The sequence below is a fragment of the Zosterops lateralis genome, assembly GCF_965231275.1.
Source record: "Zosterops lateralis genome assembly, chromosome: 1".
NCBI classification, from domain to species: Eukaryota; Metazoa; Chordata; class Aves; order Passeriformes; family Zosteropidae; genus Zosterops; species Zosterops lateralis.
In genome coordinates, this window is record NC_139762.1 from 133,348,977 (window position 1) to 133,373,552 (window position 24,576).

The 24,576-nt window shown below is 36.2% G+C and overlaps 1 protein-coding gene across 4 annotated transcripts in view; it reads left to right on the top strand.

Annotated features, from left to right (window-relative positions):
- Positions 1-24,576, top strand: part of RIMS2 (regulating synaptic membrane exocytosis 2) — a gene marked incomplete at its 5' end in the record, with an annotated part of 477,503 nt that overhangs the window by 410,465 nt on the left and 42,462 nt on the right. For all 4 annotated transcript variants that reach the window (XM_083865898.1, XM_083865900.1, XM_083865899.1 and 1 more), the window contains one exon: positions 12,832-13,073. In XM_083865898.1, coding sequence (XP_083722024.1) covers positions 12,832-13,073 — 242 coding nt within the window. The remainder of the gene's footprint in view (positions 1-12,831; positions 13,074-24,576) is intronic.

A 24,576-nucleotide genomic window follows, 5' to 3' on the forward strand; every position in this document is an offset into this window, starting at 1 on the left:
GTAATTTTAGTATTTCAGGTTTTATGACCCTTCCACTGTGACTGCAGCTATTAACAGTTAAATGCAGTGTTTTTCTGGAAGAAAAAGCATGTCAATGCAGTCTTTGCAAGCTCCTTCACAGGGGTGGAAATCAGTAATGGTTTTGAAAGACTTTATTCTGGTAAAAATATACAAACCTGTACAAAAGATAACAGACACTAAGAATTCATTTTCAATGTCTATGTGCTGTTTGGTTTCTTAAAGCTATTTCACAACTATTTCAATGATTCCTTCAACTGCACTACTAGATGAAAGATGTTAGTTGTATCTGACCTTTGTAGCCAAAGAGGCCACATTTGGAAAAGAAAACGGTAGCCTGAGACTCTTTCCCCATTGTCTGATCAGTCTTTTAGCAGAACTGCTGTACAGGTAGTCTGTGCTTCCAACAGAGAGAGATAGATTAGATAGATAGACGATAGATAGATAGATAGATAGATAGATAGATAGATAGATAGATAGATAGATAAGGTTCACCCAGTCTCATTTCTACCGTGGAAGGAGAGAGAACTTGGGTCCAGTTATGTCAAGGTTCATGCAAGTTTTCAGAGAAAGCAGGCCAGCATGCAGCTCTCAGCAGAAGGGTTGGTCTAACAATTTTTTTCAACATGACAACAAAGTGATCTTGCCATTCCTGGGATGACAATGGCAGGTTGCAGTACAATGTTCACCAGCTCTTTTCAGCTGCAAAACGTTGCATTATTCATGCAATTGGGGCAGGTGTGATGCACTGGGCCCTTGAATAAGAAACAGCAACTTTATTTTGTGTTTTTCTAACATAACTCTTCTGCACTCCTATGACTAGATACATAGAGCTGCTTACATATTGCCAGTCTGTCTTTAAAATCAGAGGACCTAAGGAAAAGGTTTTTTCAGTAAGATTTTCCTGGTACTATTGATCTGGGGGGAGTCTGCTGGGAGTTTATGAAAAACTCTTGCCCATTTAAAGCATACTTTCAAAGCCACTACTTTTTAATGTAAGATTTTTACCATAAGTTTTCTACAGAAAGCCAAATATTCAAAATCTATTCATTCATAGAGCTACTGGGTCTGTACCAACACACATGCACAATAACTTGGCCATTTGGTTTTTTTACATTTTCATAGATGACATTTAGAAGAAAATTATCTGTAGCTTCTGGAAAAAAATATTATGGAAAAAAATATGCAAAAATCAATGGTTCCAAATGGAATTATATGAACAAATATATTTGTTATGAAATCTGTACTGAGAATAGAATAAAAATAATCTAAGAAATCTAGTAAAGTCACCTGTTTCTAAGTTATTTGTTACTGTCTATAGAACCCTTGGAGGCCTGTTCTCTTCCTGTTACTTTGGAGTAAATGCAAAAGATATATAGACTCCTTTACAATTAGTAAATTCATTTTGATACACTGGGATATAAGGAATTAATGAATTTGGAAGTACACATTATTAACAGGCAAACAGTAAAAATAAATAATTTGAAACAGTCTGCAGCTTTGATATAGTGTCCAGCAGCAAAGTCAGAGATTTTTACTTTGACTGCAATGCAGTATCTTTGAGACTGCTTCCCTCTGCGTGAAATGCAGCTTTTTACCTCTGTTGAGCCAGCTTTGCCTGTGATCCATAAAGCACTGATGCACTCCTGTTACTAAAGTTTATTTAAAAACTCTACATTAGTAGTTTAAACAAGACAGAACCACAAGAAATACAGGGAGAAATCCCTGTAGACATGCAAGGAAGCAGAGATGAAGGAAAAAATTAAAATGAGGATTTGAAGCAAGTATAAATGTTGAAATTAGGTTTTGCACTTTTAAGTGTGTTATAAAAAGATTCTTTTTCTGAAAATATTTAAAGCTAGATTGAATCATAAGGTTTTCAATAGACAGATTTTTAAATCTTTATTTCTACAGCACAACAGATCTGGTGACAATAATATCAGCATCAAAAACTAGAAGTGGTGTAGAAAATTACAAAAACAAGGGATTGAATATTGAAGCTTACAAGGCTTTTCTTTCTTGGATATTATGATTGGACAGACATGGCTCTGTCTCAGTGATGTATCTTTTCACTCTTTTTACCTGAGTATTATTTTAATAGAAGAGTGATAAGATTCTGTAAAATTAATACATATCCCTAAAAATGTAGTTCATTAAAAATAATTAATCAGCTTACCACTTGGCCTTCCAAGAAGCAAACAGAAACTCTTTTGTGCTACTTCTTACAAGTATTTCTAAAATGCAGTTGATGGATTTGTGCCTTTGAAACACATTGCCAGGCCCATCTAGCAAGCACTATACTTTAACTAAGGATAAGGGGCCCAGTGCTGGTCTTACTATTGTGTGCTTAATATGTATGGAAAGATAATGCTCCACTGGTTGGCCATTGCCCATATATCTGATTTTAATGTTTTTTGTCCAAACATCTGAACATTTCACTATACAAGTGTGGTGTTCATATTTCTCCTAAAGTCCATAAGGTGCTAGCTAAACAGGCTGGGAGATGTGTCATCAGGTGGCCCCTAGCAGGAAATCAAATTTCCTTACAAATACCACTGAGCTCAGCACTTCCCAGATAGTAGCCATAATATTGGCTACTACGGAGGCTACAATTCCTATGGAGGCCCAAGGTAAAAAAGAGGAAAGTTGCTTCAAACTTGCATAGTGTACCATGTACATATTTTCTCAGCAGGGAGATTTGGTCATAGACACGCCTTCTCCAGCTCAGAAAAATTAAGGTTGCAGGCTTATGTTCAGAAAGATGTGAGACACCTTTCCTCACATTTTCTTTTTTATGATGGTCTTAAGTTTTCTGTATGCTTTTGTAATTTCCCCCAGAGACCAAAAGTGACTCAAAGTAATTTTGTCAAAGTGACAGAAGTCAGACAGGGAAGTTCATGATGTCCCAGATAATGTCTCTTTGGTTGAAGTAATTACGGCTTCAGATCTCTTGCTAGTGTCTGTTTAGTTCTCAGTCCCAGAAGATCAATTCAGAGACATGATATGAATTTTGGAGATATTAGCAGTGCCTATCCTGGCCCTGATTTTTCAGAGTCCTCAAGCAACCTGAATTTACAAGGATGAAAGAAATGTTAGAGTTGATTTATTCTTTAGACAGCCACTGCCACATAAATGCACATAAGCATTAAAATGAGCATATTCCCTTTGTGCAGTACTAATCAAAGAAATACAGTCTTTCATGAGTGAAGTATAGATGCAGCTACAGTGAGATCCATATTGCTGACAGCAATTTATTTAGATAAAGCCTTTTCAAGACATCTGGCTCTTCCCTGTGTATTATGTGATTTTTCTCTTAATGTAATCTTAGTAGTGCATCCTGTCCAGTGCCCCCATGTCTGTCTTCCAAAGTTTTCTAACTGTCAATGAATTTTCTAAATAAGTAAATCTCCCTCACAGCAATTTCAGTTTAGCAAGATGATAAATCATGGTACTTCTTACCCTCAGGCAAAACATGACGTCTCTTACCTCTGTATATTTTTGGGCATTTCAATCTTCAAGTCTGAAATTTATCTCATATTCCCGACTTGATTTTACATTATTTCTCCAGTGATTTGAGGTCTGGGACACATACTGGATTTTATGTCTGATTTAGCAATTCACTGCTTGCTTTTCATCTCATAAAGCTCTATTCAGCCCTTCAAGAAACAACACTGAGCAGCACCAAGCAAGTTTTCAGTGTAGATTGTGACTTAGCTGTTTTAATACAGAAAACTGGGCCCTCTCCTCCATCCCTGTTGGAAGACTAATTCAACAGCAGGTTGGAAAAGGCACACAACATTTAACTTTCAGATTAAGTACATGAAAGGTGCATTTCTGTGAGATAACAATCTTGATTTAATCAGGTTGCTCATGATTAGTTTTAATTTAGCAAGCTAGTTGTTACCCAGCTTTTACAAACACAACTGCTTCTTTGCCAGGCAGGGTTAAACAAGATGCTTTCTAAACTCAAAGAATTTGGATGTTATTCAAAGGTCACTTGGTCTTTGACTGCAATGTACTTTATTGCCAAACCCTCAGAGCTCATATGGACTTCTTTTATTACCAACGCATATGACAGATGACTAATGCAAGACTTCTAGACATCAAATAATTTTCTTGCTAGATTTTTTTTGCATCTACACAGAGTAAAGGACTGGTTTAGTTCACTGTATCAATGAAAGGGACTTAATCAAAGATTCATTACTCTTAGAAGGGTATTAAAGCTTTTCTGTAACTTTGTAGAGGAAAACTTGAAAATTTATTGACACGAGATGAATATTAATATAATCTTCATTTAAGTTGCAATTTAAATTAACAAAAAATCAACTGTATTTTTATTTTAAAAAATAGCCAACCATTCTATCAGCAAGGTGAGGAATTTTATCAAAAATCTGTGAAGCTCTGTGTATAATTCAACTGCTAGTCTTCAGAAAAAGCTAGCTGTTACAGGGTTGTTTCTGCATCATTCATTTGCTATGGCTATGTTTTGTAAATAATCTAATGCCCTGACCGCAAATGACTTTGTCATTTGTTCCAATTTGAAAAAAATACACTAGAGATGTCATGGAAGAAGTTATTCTTCTATTAATTTATAATAACAAAGCAGTGTGGACAGCTTTACATCTACCAGAGAGGGGGAGATACAGCTCAAGTCAACCTATGAACTGTAGCAGATATTCCTGATTTGTAATAAAAGTAACCATTGAAAAAAGGAATTTCATATTAAAATGTTGCTACTTGTATTTTGAGATGTGGCCACTAGTTTTCTTTGAATAGTAATATACATAACAAAATAGATTATAAACACTGCTCTATTTTTCCCCCCAACTTTCTTGTTATAATTTCAATAAAATAAACCTAATAACTGAGTCAGTCCAGTAGCTATTAGAGATTTATACCACCAAGAAGTTAATAGAATAATTCTTGACCAAGTGGATCTCCAGAGACTAAGTCATTATAATTTTGAACCTGCAGTGTCTCTCTTTGATGTGAATTGGCAAATGAGTACTGGCCGGAAGCGCTGTTCCCATGGAAATATTATTTCCTACATCACAGCTATCCCCATAATGCTGTTTTTGTTAAATTTCTTCAGTAAATTAATGAAATAAGAGCATCTCTGATTGAGTTAACATGTCCATTAAGAAAGGCATTAAAATCCATCTCCTGCTTGTAAAAAGCAATAAACAAAGTCTTCAGTGGGTCTTCCAGTCTCACAGGACACATATATTAGAAAATATCTATTACAACAATTGAAAAATTGTAAAAATCCTTTCCCTAGGACATCACAGCCCACAACTGTACTACACGCTTGGCAACGTGGGTTTTCACTATTACGGATGCCTTATTTTCATTAGGGATCATTACAGGAGAATTAAGCTGGAAAGCAATAATATTAATTTTGCTTTGACTTTGAAACAAAGAAATAATGAAACCTGCAAGGTCTGCCAAATGACATTTGTAAATCTGATTCTCTGATACATATGCTTATGGCAGAGCAATGACATTACAAGTTGTCATTTTCAATACTGCTGTAAATACAACTGAAAAATAAAACCAGCATCCTCAAAAATTCTACCAACAATATACAGTACAATGGATTGTATTGATGTTGTCTCCCTCACATTTAAAAATATTAACAACATTGTAGAAAATTTCCAGCATTGGAAAAAATGCCTGTGCTTCATAACACTGGTTTTATTAAAGTGTATTCATTGATAAGTGAAAAAAAATCAAGTTTTAAATAATAATTTTAATCTATCAGTCATTGAAATGGAAAAAAAAAATGTTACATCTTTACTTAGTCTTTGTGTGAATAAGTGATATTCTTTGTGCTTGGTTAGTGATTACAAAGTCACTGGGTATAGGGATTCTGTACTGCTCCCTTGCTGCTTTCTGCCACAGACGTGTGGTTCAGAGCCAGGGCCTGATTTTAGAGACAGTTTTATAAATCTTTAGCAATATATTACTACTGCAGAACTTACCAGGTTAATGAAAAGGGAAGAGGAAGCTGAGTGGCAGCTCTGGGGTTCCTGTCACTGGGAATTATTTAGAGCTTGGCAGATGGGTCGTGATATCAGTGTAGGGTTTTTAGATTGTGCTTTGGGGTGGAGTTTTTTTTTTTTTTTTTTTTTTTTTTTTTTTTTTTTTTTTTTTTTTGTTGTTGTTGTTGTTGTTGTTGTTGTTGATTTTTTTTTCTGGCCTTAACAAAGGATTCCTGATGAAATTTAGCACTTACTGTACGAATCAGCCAGTTTTTAGAAAATATTTCTGTTTCTGTAGACAAGAATCTGACCTCAATGCCTTCAAACTCTGCAACTGATTCAAAAACTGCAGCCAAAGACTGCAGGTTTTTACTTATGGCAACAGGATGAGATTTTCCACTTAGTACCTATGTTACAATATGCATTTATTCTGTCTGCACCTGCTTCACGGAAAATATAAAAGCTAAAAATAGTATCAAATAGTTCTAAAATTAGTATTTTCTTGTAAGATTATTAAATGCTTTCAAGTCCATCAGAAACTGAGAGAGGTAGGATGAAACTTCTGACTTGTTTTTTACTACCTAGAATACAAAAATATAGAGTAAACCAAGTTTTTATCTGGAACCTGTTTAGAATCTAGAACATTTGCCCACAGTGGAGTCCATTTTACCCATCTTACCAAGAATTACAAGCCATAATCTGTCTCAGGTAAAGTAGCTTCCAATCAGCTTCACTGCCATTAGGACAGGATTATTTTGCACTATGAAATCTTCTGTCTCCTTAACCCAAACTTCACAAACATTTTTCAATCTTGGTCAGATATAGAGGGAAAGGTCTACCTAAAGCAGGAGACACCCAGACTAAATCAAAGATCTTGTGAGACTTATTTCTCTGCTTATTTTCTATGAGAATTTCCTTAGACACTTTATGGAATTTCCTTCTGCCTATGCAACAATTCCAGAAAGGATTGCTTTCCAAGTAGTCAATTCTAATAATTGGTTTTTTTGGAGTTTCTCTGGCAGTGTTTTCTAATCTTTCTGTAGTTCACTACAAATATTGACAAACTGGAGAGAAAAACCAGATCATTTCTGATTATCTGCTGTAGTAAGAGTCTGGAAGACTTTGAAAGCACATTTTTTCCAGAGAGTAGTTACACTCTTGGTTTTGAAAACAGGTGAGTCTCTGCAAAGAGATTGTGAAGATTAATGCCGTTAAGAAATCCAAACCCTTAACACTACAATTCCAGAAGGCTGTGTTTGAACAGCAGTTTTATACTTCCTTACTGTTTTTCATTACAAGCATTCAGAAAAAGCTTTTGGGGAGAACTGGGCTGTTGAATATCAAATTTGAAAACAATCTGAGATTTCTAATCTCATCAAGGAATTTAAGGTTAAGTCTAGACCAGTAAACAAGATAGGGCTAGTACAGGGTCTTGATCATCTATATTGTTTAAATAGCTTGTGTTCTCTTTGGCATAGCTTGTGCTGGACACACTGATAAGGTGCCCCTGATTCAGATCAGACAATTCAGGAGACAGCATAAATTGAGGTTAGTTTCCTTCGGGCAGGATGCCTGATAAAACCCTGGTTTGGGAAGGATGTAAGCTAGTGTAAGCTAGCCTGCTGTGTGTATGCAGGCTGTCAAGGCCAGAGAACTGGCCTAAAACATTTGGTTAATTGCTCTAGGTGTGACACAGAACTCTTCACTGGCTACAAGGACCATATAAAATTTAACACAATCATAGAATCTCCTGAGTTGGAAGGCACCCAAAACAATCATCAAACCCCAACTCCTGGCCATAAACAGAACAACAGCTCCAAGAATCACACCAGGTGTCTGAGAGCATTGTCCAAACACTTCTTGAACTCTGTCAGGCTGATGCTGTGACCCTGGGGAGCTGTTCCAGTGCCCAACCACCCTCTGGGTGAAGAATCTTTTTGAGATACCCCACCTAAAGCTCCCCTGATGAAATTTCAGGCCATTTCCTCAGGTCCTGTCACTGGCACCATGGAGATGAGATCAGTGTCTTCCCCTCCTCTTCTCACAAGGAAGCTCCAGATTGCAATGAGGTCTCCTCTCGGTTTTCTCTTCTCCAGAGTGAACAGAACAAGTAATCTGATCTGCTCCTCATATGGTTTTCCTCAAGGCCCTTCACCATCTTCATTGCCATCCTTTGGGTGCCCTCTATATCTTTCTTATTTTGTGGTGCCCAAAACTGTCCCCAGCACTTGAGGTGAGGCCACTCCAGAGCAGAGCAGAGCAGGACAAATCCCCTCCCTTGCCTGGCAGGTGATGCTGTGCCTGTTGTCCCCCAGGACTCATTTGGCCCTGCTGGCTGCCAGGACACTGCTGACTCATGGTCAACTTGCCAGTGACCCCCAGGTTCCTTTTTTAGGTGCTGGTCTCCAGACTCTCATTTCCCAGTCTGTACATACAATTCTCATCCCAGGTGCAGAATTCAGCTCTTGTCTTTGTTAAACTTCATATGGTTATTGATTTCCCAGACCTCTAATTTGTCCAAGTCTCTCTGCTGAGCATCTCTGTGTTCAAGGGAGTCAGGAGCTTCTCCTAATCTAGTATCCTCAGCAAACTTACTTAGAATACCTTTGACATCACAGGTATCTGTCAGTCTGACTCTCCTCAGTTGGCTAACATGGTATATTTTTAACAATACTATTTAGTGGCTAGGACTCTCATACTCCACCATTGGATTTAAATTACAAATATATATAGATATCTTACTATCATTTCTTTCCCAATACCTTATTTTACTCTTTTTTTTCTTTAAAGGGCTTTCTGCTTTAGCTTTAAGAATTTATTCCTCTTAAATTTATGCATTTTTCCTTTTTCTTTTTTCACTGGAAAACCAAAGTGTCTGAAATGATATTTACACTGAGACCTGCCTGCAGCTCTTGGTTTTCTCAAGAGGTTTCCTGGATTTTGGGACAGTGCAGAAAGTAACATTCCTGTGTGAGCTTTGCTCTTCATCCTGCACTTTTTGGTAATTTGGTCCTTTTAGGCCAAAGGCAATAGCCTGGCTGTCACCTTCGGTCTGCTCTTGCTGTAGGCTGTGGGCTGCGACATAACTGGGGTTGTGTGCTCATTTTGTTCTTGTTTTAGTTCTAAAAATGATATAATTATATCATTATGCACATATTATTTGGACTAGGATAATTGCTTTATTCCCCCCTTTATTGTATTCTCCCCCCACCCTGCCCCATCATCTGGATATATATTCTCTTTGCTGAGGATATTTTAAAAATTATTATTATCTTATAAGACACCTTGAGAACCCTATTTTTACTGCATATCTATTAATTAACTCATACAATTTCATAAATTACTTTTATATAATGTCTATTTTAAAATACTGTTGAACATATTTAACTGGATGTGTGTGAGATTATGTTCGTGTATATGTACATATAAAGAAAACTTCCAGTAATTTCTGTTTCCTGATAAGGAAAAAGGTTGTATGATGTACTCACTAAATTTTACTCTGAAGTTAACTTTTCTATTACCTCAGAAAAGAACCAAATCTGACATACAACACACAGTTTTTCTGAGAATGATCAATTTGTGGCACTGTCAAAAGGCAGACTGGGTAGAAGGATGATTTCCACTGGAAACGGTATCAATTATCCGCCAAGAATAATTAGGGAATGAGGGTTTGGATAGCCAGAAAGGATTCTGACTGCTGATGAAGGAAGTGCTCATGACCACTCTAGGTTTATTATGAGGCAGTAAAAACTCAGAACTCTCAGAACACTCAGAACTCTCCTAGTATGTATTCCTCAAAGCTTTTTTGCTAAGAGAGGAATTGTGAAAAAACAAAGTCCCTGCTATGAGATGGCTTTCTTCAAGGGTTGTTTGCTGGTTAGGATTGTAGCAAAGATGTCTTCTCTGCTGCTTTTAGAGAAGGGGAAAACCCCCAAGCCTTTAATTGAAGAAAATAGTTTTAGATCTCTACTGAAAAAAAAAAAAAATAGAAGTTTGTGAATGAATTTTTAGTATCAGCCATTTGTACTAGTATTTGGTATATCCACTTAAATCTAAATTCCTTTCTCCTCATTTGAATTCCCTTTCCTACCTTTCTCAAAAAAATTGACGAAGAGAAGGTGTCCGACTGAAGTCTACATCATTACTGGCAGGAGTACACAGCAAAACATTTTGTGATACAGAAGCCTTCAGACGGCAGCCAAGAAGCAAACTGTAATAATTCGTATACTTTCATAGCTAACTGCACAGTGAAACTATAGTGACAAACCACTTTAAACACACTGATTTCATTAATAAGGGCAACTATTGTAATCCATTCCACTTTGATAGAACTATACATCTTGGAAAGGACACAAAAAGCACTTTAAAGGCACATTCAACTCAGGAAATGGTGACTTTCTCTTCCATGTAACTTTTATATTAAAATTCAGAATATTTCTGTTTCCAATGATGGCATAGGACCTTTATTGAATTGTAATGTCACGTAGAAAACAATGCATTAATTACTATTTTCCATATGACAGGAACTCACTGATTTTCTGGGCATTATTTTGGAAAAAATGGATCACTGAAATAGGTTATTCTGCAAGCAGTGAAAAACTTCCCCCTCTGGCCTGTATATGGGAATGGGCTTCTACTAGGGCAAATTTAAAAATTACTTCTGCAATCTTTCCTCAAAGAGGCATCCATAAGATCACTCTCCAGGGACGTGTTTTCAAAAGAGTTGTATAAACTAAATAACTACAGTTTTCAGCTGCCCTGTCAAATTTGATGTGATTTTAAAAAATTCTGAAAAGAGAGACCTGACTGGAAGCAGACATTAATCATATTTCCTTTGAGAACTTGGATTAAAAATCATATTACTGGATAAGGGGCTCTAATTTTTTGATTCTTAACAAAATTTTGCTTAAGATAAAGTTGAAGATATTAGCTCTTCACAGCAATGATTTTTCTAGACCTCTAGTATTTTTTATATGCAAGATAATGTTGTAACTGACAACTAGTTTCTGTGTCATCTGTTTTCTTTGAATTCGTAGAGGTGTTAGTTTGATAAAAAATACAGCATGTAATGTTATCATCTAACAAGTAAGTTAACATAGTGCTAATTAGATACAGAAATACAATTTCTCTTTTACTGTTTCCCTGCCTTCCTCATTACCCACAGCCTATCCCATTCCTCCCTTGGTGATAAATGTACCAGTGAGAGTCAGTGTGTACTAACATGTAACAACAGAGTGAGCTAAAAGAGGGTAAGAAAAGAGCTTTCAGGTTACAACTGTGTTCAGTCTGCTGTGACTGTGTGTCCAGGCAAGGCCACCATGGCTCTCTCTCAGATTTTTGTTGTGCTTCTCCATCTGTTGATCCAAACTCTCATTCATATTTTTCCTTGTAACTTCCCTGAGAAGTACACTCAGCATTTTTTCAATTGTAAAGGTCTACTTCTGCTATGAACCAGCTGTTAGCTGTCCCTTTGGGTTCTGGCCAAGCTCTAAATCTTCATTTGCTTTTGAGTGCACTGCATTAATTCCATAGATAAGTAATTGCCAGAATATGTATTGCAAAAAACTTCATAAAGAAACAATAATGCCTTCCTTTTATGAAATAGATTTCAGGCCATTATAGGTAAGGGAAAAGGAATATATATTTTTTCTATACTTAGAACAACTTGCTCTAGAGACATTAGCTGAGCACTAAAGCTCTAGCAACAGCCTTTGCATGTATTTGAAAATCTGTGTAAAAAGAAAAACTATTCATTTTAGCCTTTATATATTGGTGATTTAATAATAATAAAAAAAATCCCCTGGGTTCCAGAAATGTTCCACAGTTATGTGGATTGTTTAAAATGGCATCTCATGGGGACTTTTTGGTGAGAAGCACTGTACTGAAAAGAATAATAAAGGTCTAAGTTCTGTGCAAGAACTTCATTGAGATAGAAAATTCTCTTTATATTTTCAGGCGCATGTGTACCCCAGAGCTTCCAGTTCTGGATATTTGTTCAGACACCTACCAATGAGATGTCAGGGCAAAATTTGGATAGGTGCCATTGTCATCAGTGTAGATTGCCATTTCTGAGAAAAGAAAAGGTCCCTTAGCCTTGACCACTGGTAGATCAGGTTTCCCTGGGACACATGAAATGTTGCATGGAGCACATTTACAGTCTCTAAACGAGTACAAAAACAACATTAGAATTGAAATCCATTTTGTCACTACTGATGATCTATGCCACATAACAGTCAAGTATTGAGTGAAATACACATGTAGTATCTGTACTTGTTGATGCAGAGATGGACAAAAAATCTATGGGTCTTCACTACTCTATGATGAGCTAAACCAGATTACTGAGAACATCCTTGAAATATCTGTATGTTTAGTAACCAAAACCGGGCTTCAGACTGATGTTCTTTTCCACTCAGTAATGAATCAAGTGTCTGTTGCCCAGAGGAATATAAGTTATTTGTGTGCATATGTGTGAGAAGAAGAGGCACAGAGCACTGGCGGCAGAAGTTAATTTTTCCAAACAAAAAGTGACTATATGATATGTGAATACATTAATTCTTTGGTATGCTTTTGCTTGTACTAAGTTTTAAGTCAATCAGTAAATAAGAGCTTGTTATTTAAAGCACAATTTTGATAAGTCAAGTGTTTTTACAGTGGATCAACCAAGAACTTAGAATTAAAGTTTCTCCTTTTAGCTCTTAAAACCAAACCCTACCTGTGTGATTAGCTGCTTTTACCCTCCAGTCTCCCAAAACCTTCCATCTGAAACCTGTCCTTTTCTGTCTTCCCCTTTTTACTCTTTGTCTGCACTGTTTATCCGTCAACTGGCTGACAGTGTCTTTACATCCAAAATGCAAAGCAGACAGATGGCCATCTCAGGAAAGAACATGACTAAGAGCACCAGCATCAGCGGAGAGATGTACACGCTGGAGAAGAATGACGGCAGCCAGTCGGACACGGCGGTGGGTACCGTTGGCGGCGGCAGCAAAAAGAGACGCTCCAGCATTGGTGCAAAGATGGTCGCCATCGTGGGGCTGTCCAGAAAGAGCCGTAGCACGTCACAGCTCAGCCAAACTGGTAGGAACTACTTTTTTTTTTTTCTCTCTCACATTACCATTTAAATGTACATAATACTTATGTATTACAGTTTAATCAGTTGAAGATCCTGTTGAAGTTGCCTCACCAACAATATTCTTTGGAATGAAGAAAATGGTCAATTGTCTTTTTTCTCTGAACATTTACTAAGCTTTTTTTTTTTTAAGCAAAGATTCTTTTCAGGTTGGACGGAAGCTTTTATTTTCTGCTTGCTGGAACCTGCTTAATACACTAGTTCCTTACTTTTCAGCTTTTCCAGGAACCAACATGAGCTGCCCTTCCATTTGGGGGATTCCTTACTGAAATTTCTGAAGGGTCACTGAAATGTTGCAAGATGCCTTTGGTTTTGTCACAGATAGTGTTTGCATATTTCAGCATGAGGCTTTTTCACCTTTGAACATGCAACCTTATTTTGAAACAAAGCAATTTTCCAGAACAAAATTTATGTTATATTACTTTAGTGCAAATGTTTTATTGCGTTTTAATTCCTTTCTTTTCAGCCTACAAGTGTATTCGCCATCCATAGAAATTTTCCTCATTTCCGTTTCTCTCAATTCAAATTGGATACTTCAATGTGCTGCCTAGGAAAATGGAGAGTTTTTCTGCTTTGATGCCTAAAGCATTTAAAATCTTACTGATTTTTTCCTATTTCTTCTTATTTTGGGGAAAATCCATATAATGCACTCTGAAAAGCTCAATGTCAAGTAATGACACTGTATAGGACAAGTGTATTTTACATGGAAAAGAGTTACTTGTATTTGAATAACATTCATATAAAAGAAGCATTTATGAAATTTATGTAAATATGCATATATATATTTCAAGTATACAGAATACAGTGTATACAGTATACCATATATTTCAATATACAGAAGATATATTGTATTCTCATTATTTAAGAAAAACTCTTGTGATGTTTTCATATGGTTCAATGTTTACAGTGCCCTGTTGTGTGAGGTCCCATCTGAAGGTCTCCTTTGTGCTAACCACCATTCAAACACAGATAAGAGATTTCTCAGTTCTTTCCAAACCAAAGTGATAAGAATTTTAATGTACAACAAAATGGACCCAAACAATGATTTGCACTGTCAGAAAATGTGGTAAATTTTTAAGCCAACTTTTGGGGGGTTTGGGAAGGATTTCAAGTACTGTAAAGAGAAGAACTAAAAAAGAAAGAAGGAGAGGTAACAGTGCAGAAGAGGGTAGAGAGTTTGACTGTGTGACTTATTGAATACAGTATGAACAAGAGGGAATAAAGAAGAAGGGAAAGAACATATGTAGAGAAAGCTCTGAATATCATGCAGACACTAGTAGGTAAGTCTTTGCAGCAGTCTTGTGTTTTACTAGCTCACAGATTATGGAAAGGGCAGGTTCATGTACATTTCTATATTCTTTGAAATAAATGACAGATAAAAGATGAACTAACTTTTAGACAAATCTGGGAAATGTCTGGATAGGCAAGAAAAAAAAATCACTTGCTCACCTGGAAATCTAATTTTTTTGTCTTGAGATACTACAGAGCTATGTAACTGTATAGATGCACTTGAATATCAAATCATATACAATGCATTATGTACATTACTTTTTATGATCTAATCTAGAGCTATTAAATGGAGGAGCTCAGCTCTTTGTACGTTGCTCAAGTATGTCTCAGCACTAGAGAGGATGTAATATGTGTCTGGTCTAGATCTGATTCAAATACCACATTGTCTTTGTTATTTGGTACTTTTAAGCTGAAGTTTTTCTCTCTGTTATATCCAATCAGTTTCCCAATGACTGATTAGATGCTCCATTCAGGGACAAATGTGAAATATAACTGTCTCAAAGGGTACACAAAGTCTTTAGACCCACCAACTGTGAATAGGGTGTTCTGACAAACTCTTGAGTGAGGAGCTGTAATTCAGTGTAATACAATGCTCTTCTTCAATGAGAAGAGTGGCAGGAGCTGGGGAGCCTGCATGGCTCTGGCTGACAGCCCCTCTCCCTTGGCTTCTCCTGTGCTCAGGGCTGGCTGTGCCTGGCCCCAACCAGAGCAGCCAGGGCAGCTCCTGCTGCTATCTCCTGAAAAAGCCCCTCGTGTTGGTTGGGTATGGGGATACAGGTCGGGGTTGAGGGTTGTTTTGTAGGCAGGTGTACTCAGGTGTACTGCACACCTGCTCCTGCTGCTCTATTTGACAAGCGTCTGCAAGGGGACCTGTCTGTTGGCCACATGTGGCTGCTGCTACAGGACAGGCACAGGCATCTTTAAGTAGCTGGGTCCCACAAGCATTGCTGGTTGTGGTGAGCAGGCCTGTGGCCACATATCAGGCCCTGGATGAGGTGTGTGCATGGTGCTGTGTCTGCAGTAACACAGTGTGATGACCTGTTGGGTTGGTGAGGGTGAGGTCACACCATGAAGAAATACCTTGCATGTCTTCAGATCCTTCACAATGAGAACAGTGACACACAAGAACAGGTTGTCCAAAAAACCTATGGATGCCCCATCCCTGGAAACATTCAAGGCAAGGTTAGATGGGGCACTGAGCAACCCAGGTGGAGAGTGTTCCTGCTTCTCCAGCAGTGGGGCTGTAGCTAGATGGCGTTTAAGGTCCCTTCTAACCCAAACCATTCTGTTTCCATGCATTGGTACATCTTACAGAAAACATTGGATACCAGCATTGTACATTAATACCAGAGGATTAAAACTTGCAGTTGAAGTGTTTAATGAATTAATAAATTTCTCTGGTTTGTCTCATCATGTTCCTTTTCTCATATGGTAGGAAGGAACAAGGAATCATGTATTAGTACCATCTGGAGCCAAAACACTAATTTCCTGTAAATACAGTTTTCTGACAGGCAGGAGATATGGCAGGTGTCAGGGCACTGGTACCATGTAGAAACTGGCTTAAGTATAAAAGTTTCTTAGGTACTTTCTGAAGATATTATATCATTCAATGGGGTGGCTAAATATCTCTTTACATACCAGGTTTGAAAAAGCAGACCAATATCAGAAGATAACACTACTTCTGTAGAGAGTTGAGTGCTCATATGGAAATCAGTGTAGAAATTACTATTTGTATCTAAGAAGTTTTTTTCAAGTGTTTTGTAAAGTATAGTTTGACTTCAGTGGTTTTCTTTATTCATATTTTATAACTAAATCTATGCCAAAAGTTTTTCTGAAAGTAGGTCATCATAACTGTTTACAGAACTGTGTATCAGACTTACAATGCATGCCTTATAAGGTCAATTTTATATGTCTTTTCAAATTATATTTATATTATTTCTTGCTATTTTCCATGGTGCTAAGAAGTTGACAGTCAAAATGGATATAGAAATGTATTTTTTATTTTGGTCTGTAGTCCTTTTAAGGTAGGAATAGTTGTTTTATGGGTAAAGAGCATGAAACAAAAGTAATTTTTCTTAAGGATGCTTTTACTTAAGACTTCAGAAGAGTAGGGTAGCAAGATTAATTACAATTTATTTTATTTCTAGTTCCTGTACCTTTCCAGTGCTCCAAAAATAGCTAAAGGTATACTCCGTATTCTTGAGTCAAGCTATCGTTTCTAGAAGCTAACATATGATGGATTAGGAGTTTATGTTGTAGCATTCAGGTCCTGATTCCACAGGAATTCTTCCTTGTGGAAAAGACTGCTTTGTTTACAGAAGAAAATAGAATGAAAAATACAATTCTTAACAGGTTTAGCTATTAATATCTGGAATGAAATTGTTTTCCTGCTGGTTAGCCCTGAGGGAACTGATGATCAGACTTCTATAGAGATGCAGACCTAATTCTCAGTTATATTTCATTAATGATTTTACTAAATCTTTGCTGTCTTTTTATTATGCAATCTTAGGCATCCCTTTCAATTTACTCGCACTGTCTCTGGCAGGCAGATACCTGGGTGCCTTCACTTTTCTTATTTAGCTGACATTTCTCTTTTAGCAAGGTAAATATTTCGTCCATTCTTTAAATAGACAAAACATATTGTGTTTGTAGTCTGATTATTTCCAAGAGCCAAAGCAGTTTAAGGCACATTTTCAGAACCTGGGGCACTCCATGGATCATATATACTAAAATATCACGTATGCGTGTTTGGTCACCCACACAGAGTCCAGTGCACTCTCAGAGTCTGAGTCCTGTCATGTCTTTGGGTATGTGATTACAATAGATGGAATCTATTAAAAGAGATGAAAAAAAGGAAGCAACAGCACAACTTGAGATTTACCAGTGCAGTAATGCCTGCAGAGAGGTTTGGATAGAAATCAGTGCCCTCCCAGTGTCTCTGGAGAGTTACTCCAAGGTGCTGTGCTCCAGAATGCCCTGCACATGTAAATGTAGTAGATGCTGCTGGGGTCAGCTGACACTGCCTGAACTGCACTTGCTTTGTTGCAACACGTTGCTCCATGTCACATAAGAACTCTTGCTAGGATGCTGTATGTGGCATGAAGTTATGATAGAGCTGTAAAAGTGGAATTTTGAGACAGTGTTATGAGATCTTTTGACATCCTTTATAATTTTCTGAGATTAATCTTTGCCATATATTACTGAAGTTACAGTTCTCTGTAGGAAAAGGACAAACAGCAGTTGATTCTGTGCCAACAAAATGATGACTGATCTTGTGTGAATTCAAGAGTTTTTATGAAAATGAGGCATTTCCATTTCAACAAATTTTGGAGAGGTCCAAAATTAAAAGAGATTAAAATTTTTAGAAGTTTTGGTATTTCATGGCTACATCTTAGAAGAAATATAAGAGAATAAAGTTTGAGTGAGCAAAAAGTTTGAGTGAGATTTTATTTTATACGTGTTTAAAACCAGATTTTTGGATTCTGTATGGTTTGTAGGATGTTGAAACTGCAGTCTGAAGGGCTGTACTTATAAGTAGAATAATGTTACTTATGTCTCTTAGGAACCAATGATGTAGCCTGTAGAGCAATTTCCTCAACTTATGGAGTAATTGAGGGGAATCTATCGGTAACATTAGTCTTGGTGTGGTATAGAACTTCACATTTCTCAATTCAAAACTTGATTTCTATTAAAATAGTCTTCTACTACACATGTAGTACTTGTTTTTTGAAACTCCAATATGTTTTCTTGTACACATATAGTCAATCTGGTTCCTTTTAAAAAGAGAGTGCTTAATTACTTGGAATCATGGTAACTGAAGGAGAAACTTAATTGTTTGCCTTTCATTGTCTAAAGTGAGATAATATATGGTAAGCATACAATTTACTGAATAAAAGTGTATTTGTTTACATAATAGACATTGTTATTTTCTATCCCTAGAATTAATTTATGTGGTCAAAATGGCAACTGAAATTATCATCCACTACTTATAGTTTGGACACGTATTTTAATGTTTTTTAAATCACATATATATATATATACAGGCAGTTTGAAACAAGCCATTTGTTTGGGGGTTTATTTCCTCTCCTATTCCAGAGACAGACTGCTAATGTAATAGATTTCTTTAATGTGTAGTATTACACTTGCATCAATATTCTTGATGTGTAATCTGATTTATTTTGAAAATTAGCACATAATACATTGATAGAAATATAGGATTAGCAGTTGACAAGAGATTAGAGCAAATTTATCTTACTCATTAGTTGAGAATTGTGAACTGAATCCTTTACCAGTGAGAAAGCACCATAATAATAAATTCATTACCAAGAGCATTAATCAGCTTTTACGAAATAAACTCTGAAAAGTGTGCTAATAAATAGACTGTAATTGGGAACTAAAAAGTCTTTAAAATGTCATTAAATTCTTTTGTCTTCCTCTACATGTAGGAAAACACTAGGAAAGGGGATATGGTAGTACAAAATTTATGCAGCTTTCCTTAACAGATTTTCTGTAGAGGAAGTAGGTGTATATTTGAGTTTTCACATGTTCACAAAGCTTTTCTGAGAGATGGATGCAGTGAAAACAAACATAGAGTTGAGATGCCAGAACTGAACTCCAGCCAATGCTAGCTATGGTCTTAAGATCAGAAATCCTCTGGAAGACATTTCTCACACACAAAGTGTGGGAGACACCTTATGCCATATATGAGGAGAAATTCCAGGAAGATCAGAAGGAGGCCCTTGTGGTAAGATGAGGGAGTAAGAATAAAAGGCTTAATTTTAGGAAAAAAGGTGCAGACCATGCACACCAATTGAGCAATACTGCCTCAGTCCCAAATAACTTATCAAATATTCTGTAATATAGTTATAAACTCAGTGAGATGTACACCAGTAAGGTTTCCATCGGCCTGTAGTAGAAGTAAAACTACCCCTGGTTGTAGGCATTTATGATATTAAAAATCCTTACTTATTATTAAAAAATATTTTCTGCATTTCTTTACTTAAAAACAAAGTTTCTTATATTACTACTTAAACTCATTAATAAGGGGAAAAAAGGAAAAAGTTCTATGTTAGATCAGAACATTTAGCTTGATTTTCCACAAGTTTTTTAGTTTCCATAATTAGAGGTGAAAATAGAAATGTAGGGTGATCTTCCTTGGTAAGAATTCTGATAAACTCTTTTACTTTTTCAGAGCAGAATTCTCATAAGATCCCTGTTAAAAAAAGAAAATGCATCTCATAAAAAACTATAAAGATGTCTTATTTCTGTTTTTGTAGTAAACAAGATTTGGGGATTTTTGTGTTGTTACATAAGGAAAAATTTAGGCTTTCCTTAAGAAAGTTTTCATTTACAAGCTCCTTTTGGGATTTTATAATCCCTTAGTTAACATGTGATATAATATATGGGAATTTCTTGTTTATTATTCTGTGAAAGAGGGCTCTGATTTCATTCTACTGAAACTTGAGAGTGAAAAGAAGAACTTTATAGGGCAATCTCATACCCTGGAAATTATTCAGTTTTCACTTTGCCTGAAATGTCTGGGATACTTATGTGTAGTTCTGTGCATATATGTAGTTTATATTTCAAGGAAGAAAATTCAGTTGGTTTTTTTTCTCAGTTTAAATAATATTTCTAGTTTTGTCGATTTCGTACATAGCCACCTCAATGAACACTCTTTGTATTATTCTAGGACAATATTCATCTATCCATTGTCACTAAATAATATTGTGCTATAAAGGGAGATTTACTCCAGATCTCCAAAGGCCAGCAGGAAGAGGGCTGTTGTACTTTGCTTTTGAACAGTTATCAGAGACATGGTTTGCACACCAAAAATAAACAAGTAAATATTACAGTTATATTTGCACATTCATTAGGGTTGCATATATTTTTAGTTTAACATTTCTTAATAATACAGGATTTCTTTCCTTGTATTTAAATGGAATGCAATATTAAATGTGTTTTCGGAAGTTGTATCTTAATATTGAATTTATCTTTAACACTACCCATGCTAGCAATACTATTAACCCTTTGATAAATGGAATTCTCTTTCTAAGTATAGAAGTGAAAGTAAAAATCATGAAAATAGACTCAAAAGAAAAGGTGGTAATAGAGGCATGCTGTGCAGACTGGTATCCAAGCTACAGGGACTTGTTTAAGAAGTTCAGTTTGACTGCAGTCTCCTGTTGCCCATTTCAGCTGCCTGCTCTGTCTGTGTTACAAACATGAGCAATCTGTGATCTCTGTAGGATAAAATAGAGAGGGAAAAGTTACAGAACTTCTCCTTTTACACCCCATGGGATGTACAGCTTGTGGGAAATCATGCAAATACTGAGAATACAGTTGTGCTACTCATATTTCCAGGCACTTTGTGTATAATGAATTGAGGTATGACTCACAGTGCATCTCCAGGCTCTTTAGGCTGGCTTTGTCTTCCACGGAACAAATGTCATGATACTATCACCCAGAACTGACATGTGCCACTAGCAGTAAACTCTTAACAGAGAACTCTACAGGAGAAATTATATAAACAGAGTAACTTAAAATTAACTGTACCATTGATGAGTACACAAGCAACTATTTGATCAGGAAGCTGAACCTTTTGCTCACAATCAAGTTTCCCTAACTATGAGGCTACAGTCAATTCTCTTATCCAGGCTTTATTTATCATACAAAAGATCATCCTTTTTCTGTAAAAAAAACCCCTTTTTCCTTATCACCTAAATAATTTGTGCATGGTTCTTTGTCTACCTCTATAAGATAAACAGATCCTTTGGGAGATATTTTTCTAGCACTCTTATATTTTTCTGGTGAAATAAGCGAAACATAGTTTCCCTAACAGTCCTTTTATATCCACTTTTAGGAGCTTTTTCTATGCTTTTAAGTGCTTGTGTAAATGACATTGAATATTTTATTGTCATAATAATTTCATTACAATATGAATTGTTAAATTATATATGTTTTCTTGTACTAATTAAATCTCTTCACCAAAAGTTACAATCAGATTTTATTCTGTTTTGTAACTATAGTACTCTAATATTTTGGGTTTGCCCTTGGTTAGAATTTGGTGCCAGCAAAAATTATTTTTAGCTTTAGTCTATGAAATCATGTTGAAACTTAATTGAAAATATTCACAGTAATAAGTACTGTTCTTGTTACTATTTGCTGCAGTAAGACCTGTGAAGAACAAATTTGTACTGTGAAGGAAAAAGTACTTCCCTCTGATTAACTAAATTAATTAATAGTTACCAGCATTATGGATTATTTTCATAAGGTGAATGTCTTTAATATTTTTTAAAATTTTAAATTAATGCAATATCTTGTGTATAGCCTGCAGTTTTTAGGCACTGCCAATTTAAATATTTATGCAGAAAAGATAACATAGCAACACATTAAAAAAACAAAGCTGAATGCTATAGAAACTTTCTATTTTACATATCCTCAAAGTTTTAAATTACACATTCTAGCAAGGCAATATTCTACTTTTTTTTTCAATACAGCATAGAAATATGCTATGATATATGAACATCAGAAAAATACCATTGAACTTGAACTTCACCAAAGCATTCTTTTTCTTGAATATGACAAAGAACTTCTCCCTGCTACCAGCTATATTTCCCTGTTCTGCCTCTCTCCCAGTTGCTGTGTCCTCTTGTTTAAATAGCAGTGCTGACCTCCTTGCTGTTCTTGGACATACCTACAAAGCAAGCACTTGGTTCATTCCTTGGTCTAGTGTGTAGATAACTGCAAATTTCTGATCCTAATCTCCTATGCCATGAGTTGCATTAATGACAGAAAATTGAGCTCCCATCCAGAGGATGCAAATAAAATTTGTTTGTATGAATCTGTGTAACTTGAAGGAAGAAAAATATTCATGCAGATTTTTTTTATTGTTTGTCTGCTTAAAGACATTCTGGTTTTATTTCTGAGGTTGAATATTACTAATGTATGTTAGAAATTAGCTAAGAACAGTGATTACTAATAAGCATATGAGTAGCTCCATGTATGTAAGTAGTTCATTTGAAGAATTCTGACCCTTACAAAGAGGAGGAAGACATGTCAATCCACTTTTTACACAAAAGCAACCCTGTTTCTTTTCTGCTCTCTTTCTCTGGTAAGACCACTAAGGGTCAAGGCACAGAGGAATCTTCTTCATCTCTGTCACTGCTGCCATTGCTATGCTTTGTGGTTTAACTTCACCCTCTAATCAATAAATAGCCAAAGTCTTTTTTTCATCAGGAAAAGGACAGAAATGCCAGGAAGCTTAGAAAACTAACTGCAGTTAACTATCTTGCAGTTTACTTGCAGTTAAATAACGCACATAAAAGTCTGGACAGAACTGTTCCCTGTGTCATTCCATCAGTGGCTGAGGACCACATTGCCACAGGAGTTACCTTTAAAAGCACAACTTCTCAGCAGTGTGCAGGCTGAGAGTGTCCTCACATTCTGTTACTGCACTGCCAAGCCAGGTGCCAGCAGCAGGTACCCATCAGAGGTCAGGCTGCATGGAACTACACAGATCAATCATTTCAGCAGCTTTCTTATGAAGAAGTCTAAGTGCTCAGTGCTCAATAGAAGTCATTAACTTGCATGCCTTTTGCTATTCCATTTAAGCAAATGCTTTCATGCAGCGTGTTGGCTGATTATAGGAATTGTTGAACAGAGCCCTACCGGGAAAAGAATTCTTTGCAATTTTGAAATGATTTTTTTTCAGATGGCTGAAGCTGGATCCTGGATTTTACAACCATGCTTGTCTTTTCTCAGTGGGGAGATGAATCAAAGCATGTGCCAGTTTTGTTCAAGTTGCATAATCTACGCTCTTCAGGATTAAGAAAGAAAAAATTTGTCATTTGATTTGACCTTAGTGTCCTCCTATACTCATCTGGCATTTGAAGGTATGCAGTATATGTGGAAAGGAACCTGAAAGTCTCCTTCTGGAAAGACCTCTAAAGCTCTCAATCTTATGATCATTTAAGGTTATATCTATAGGGACAAATAAAATAATAACAGTCTCTGGTTCTTTAAATATAGCCTGAGAAAATTAGTTTTGTGCAATCACCCCTACGTGATGGAGGATTTGTCTATGTTCAATGTCCATGACTCCTTAGAATTTTACAATGCCTTGATTAATTTCATCTACATATGAATAAGCAGACCACAAAAATAATTAACTTGAGGAGGATAAGGTAGATGGCAGAGCAATGTGCTCATAATAAGTACCTACATATAAATTCTATTGCAGCCTCTATTTCCACATTTTTTATTCTGATTTATAGTTTTGTGTTTCCTAATTCTTTTCTTTTACACACACACACACACACACACACACATATATATATATATGTAAGTGTGGACAGGATTGAAGTGGCCAAAATCACAGTCAGTGATCACACAGGTAAAACTCATTAAAACCCTTGAACTTATTATCCATTTAAATTTTTGGCATATCACCAAGAATTCTGTTTCCCATGAAAATACTTTCTGGGTAGTTATTTAGCCAATTTCAGCTAATTTATGTTCCTTACCTTTATCAGAGTTAACTGTGTTTTCCAGTTCTACCTTCAGCCCAAAAATTCCTGCTTTTTCTCTATCTCTCATGCTGAGTTATAGCATATCTGTCCAGTGTCTAAACACCAGAGGTGAATATATTTGATTGCTTTTTTGTTTTCAACACAGAGAGTTTGGATCTCACCAGAACTAAGTATCCTTGACATGATATCAGATATGAAAAGGGTGACTTCCTAGGAATTTTCTAGATTTTAGAAAAAAAGACATAAAATATTAAGAAGAAACTTTTCTGTTCTGTGAAAACAGGTCTTTAAGATGTGGATCTTAAATGATATGAATGGAAGTTACAAAAATTGCAGGATAATACTGGCATCAAAGGAAAGTAGGAAGGTATATCTGTTAAATAGAAGTATACAGGTCCAGGATGAAGGGCTCAGGGTTGGTGTCTGGTAGCAGGGAGCCTGTTGAGAAGACTTTCAACAAAGATGAGCCACAGCCTGAGAGCAGAAGTGATTGATGAGAATGAACCACAGCAGGAGGCAGCAATGCAGACTTTAATGTGAGAGAGAGTCAAAAGGTGAGGAAAGTGGAGTATGGAGAAATTCAGCAATTGTATCAGTGAAAGACAGAGAAGAAGGCACACACAGGAGGGGACTA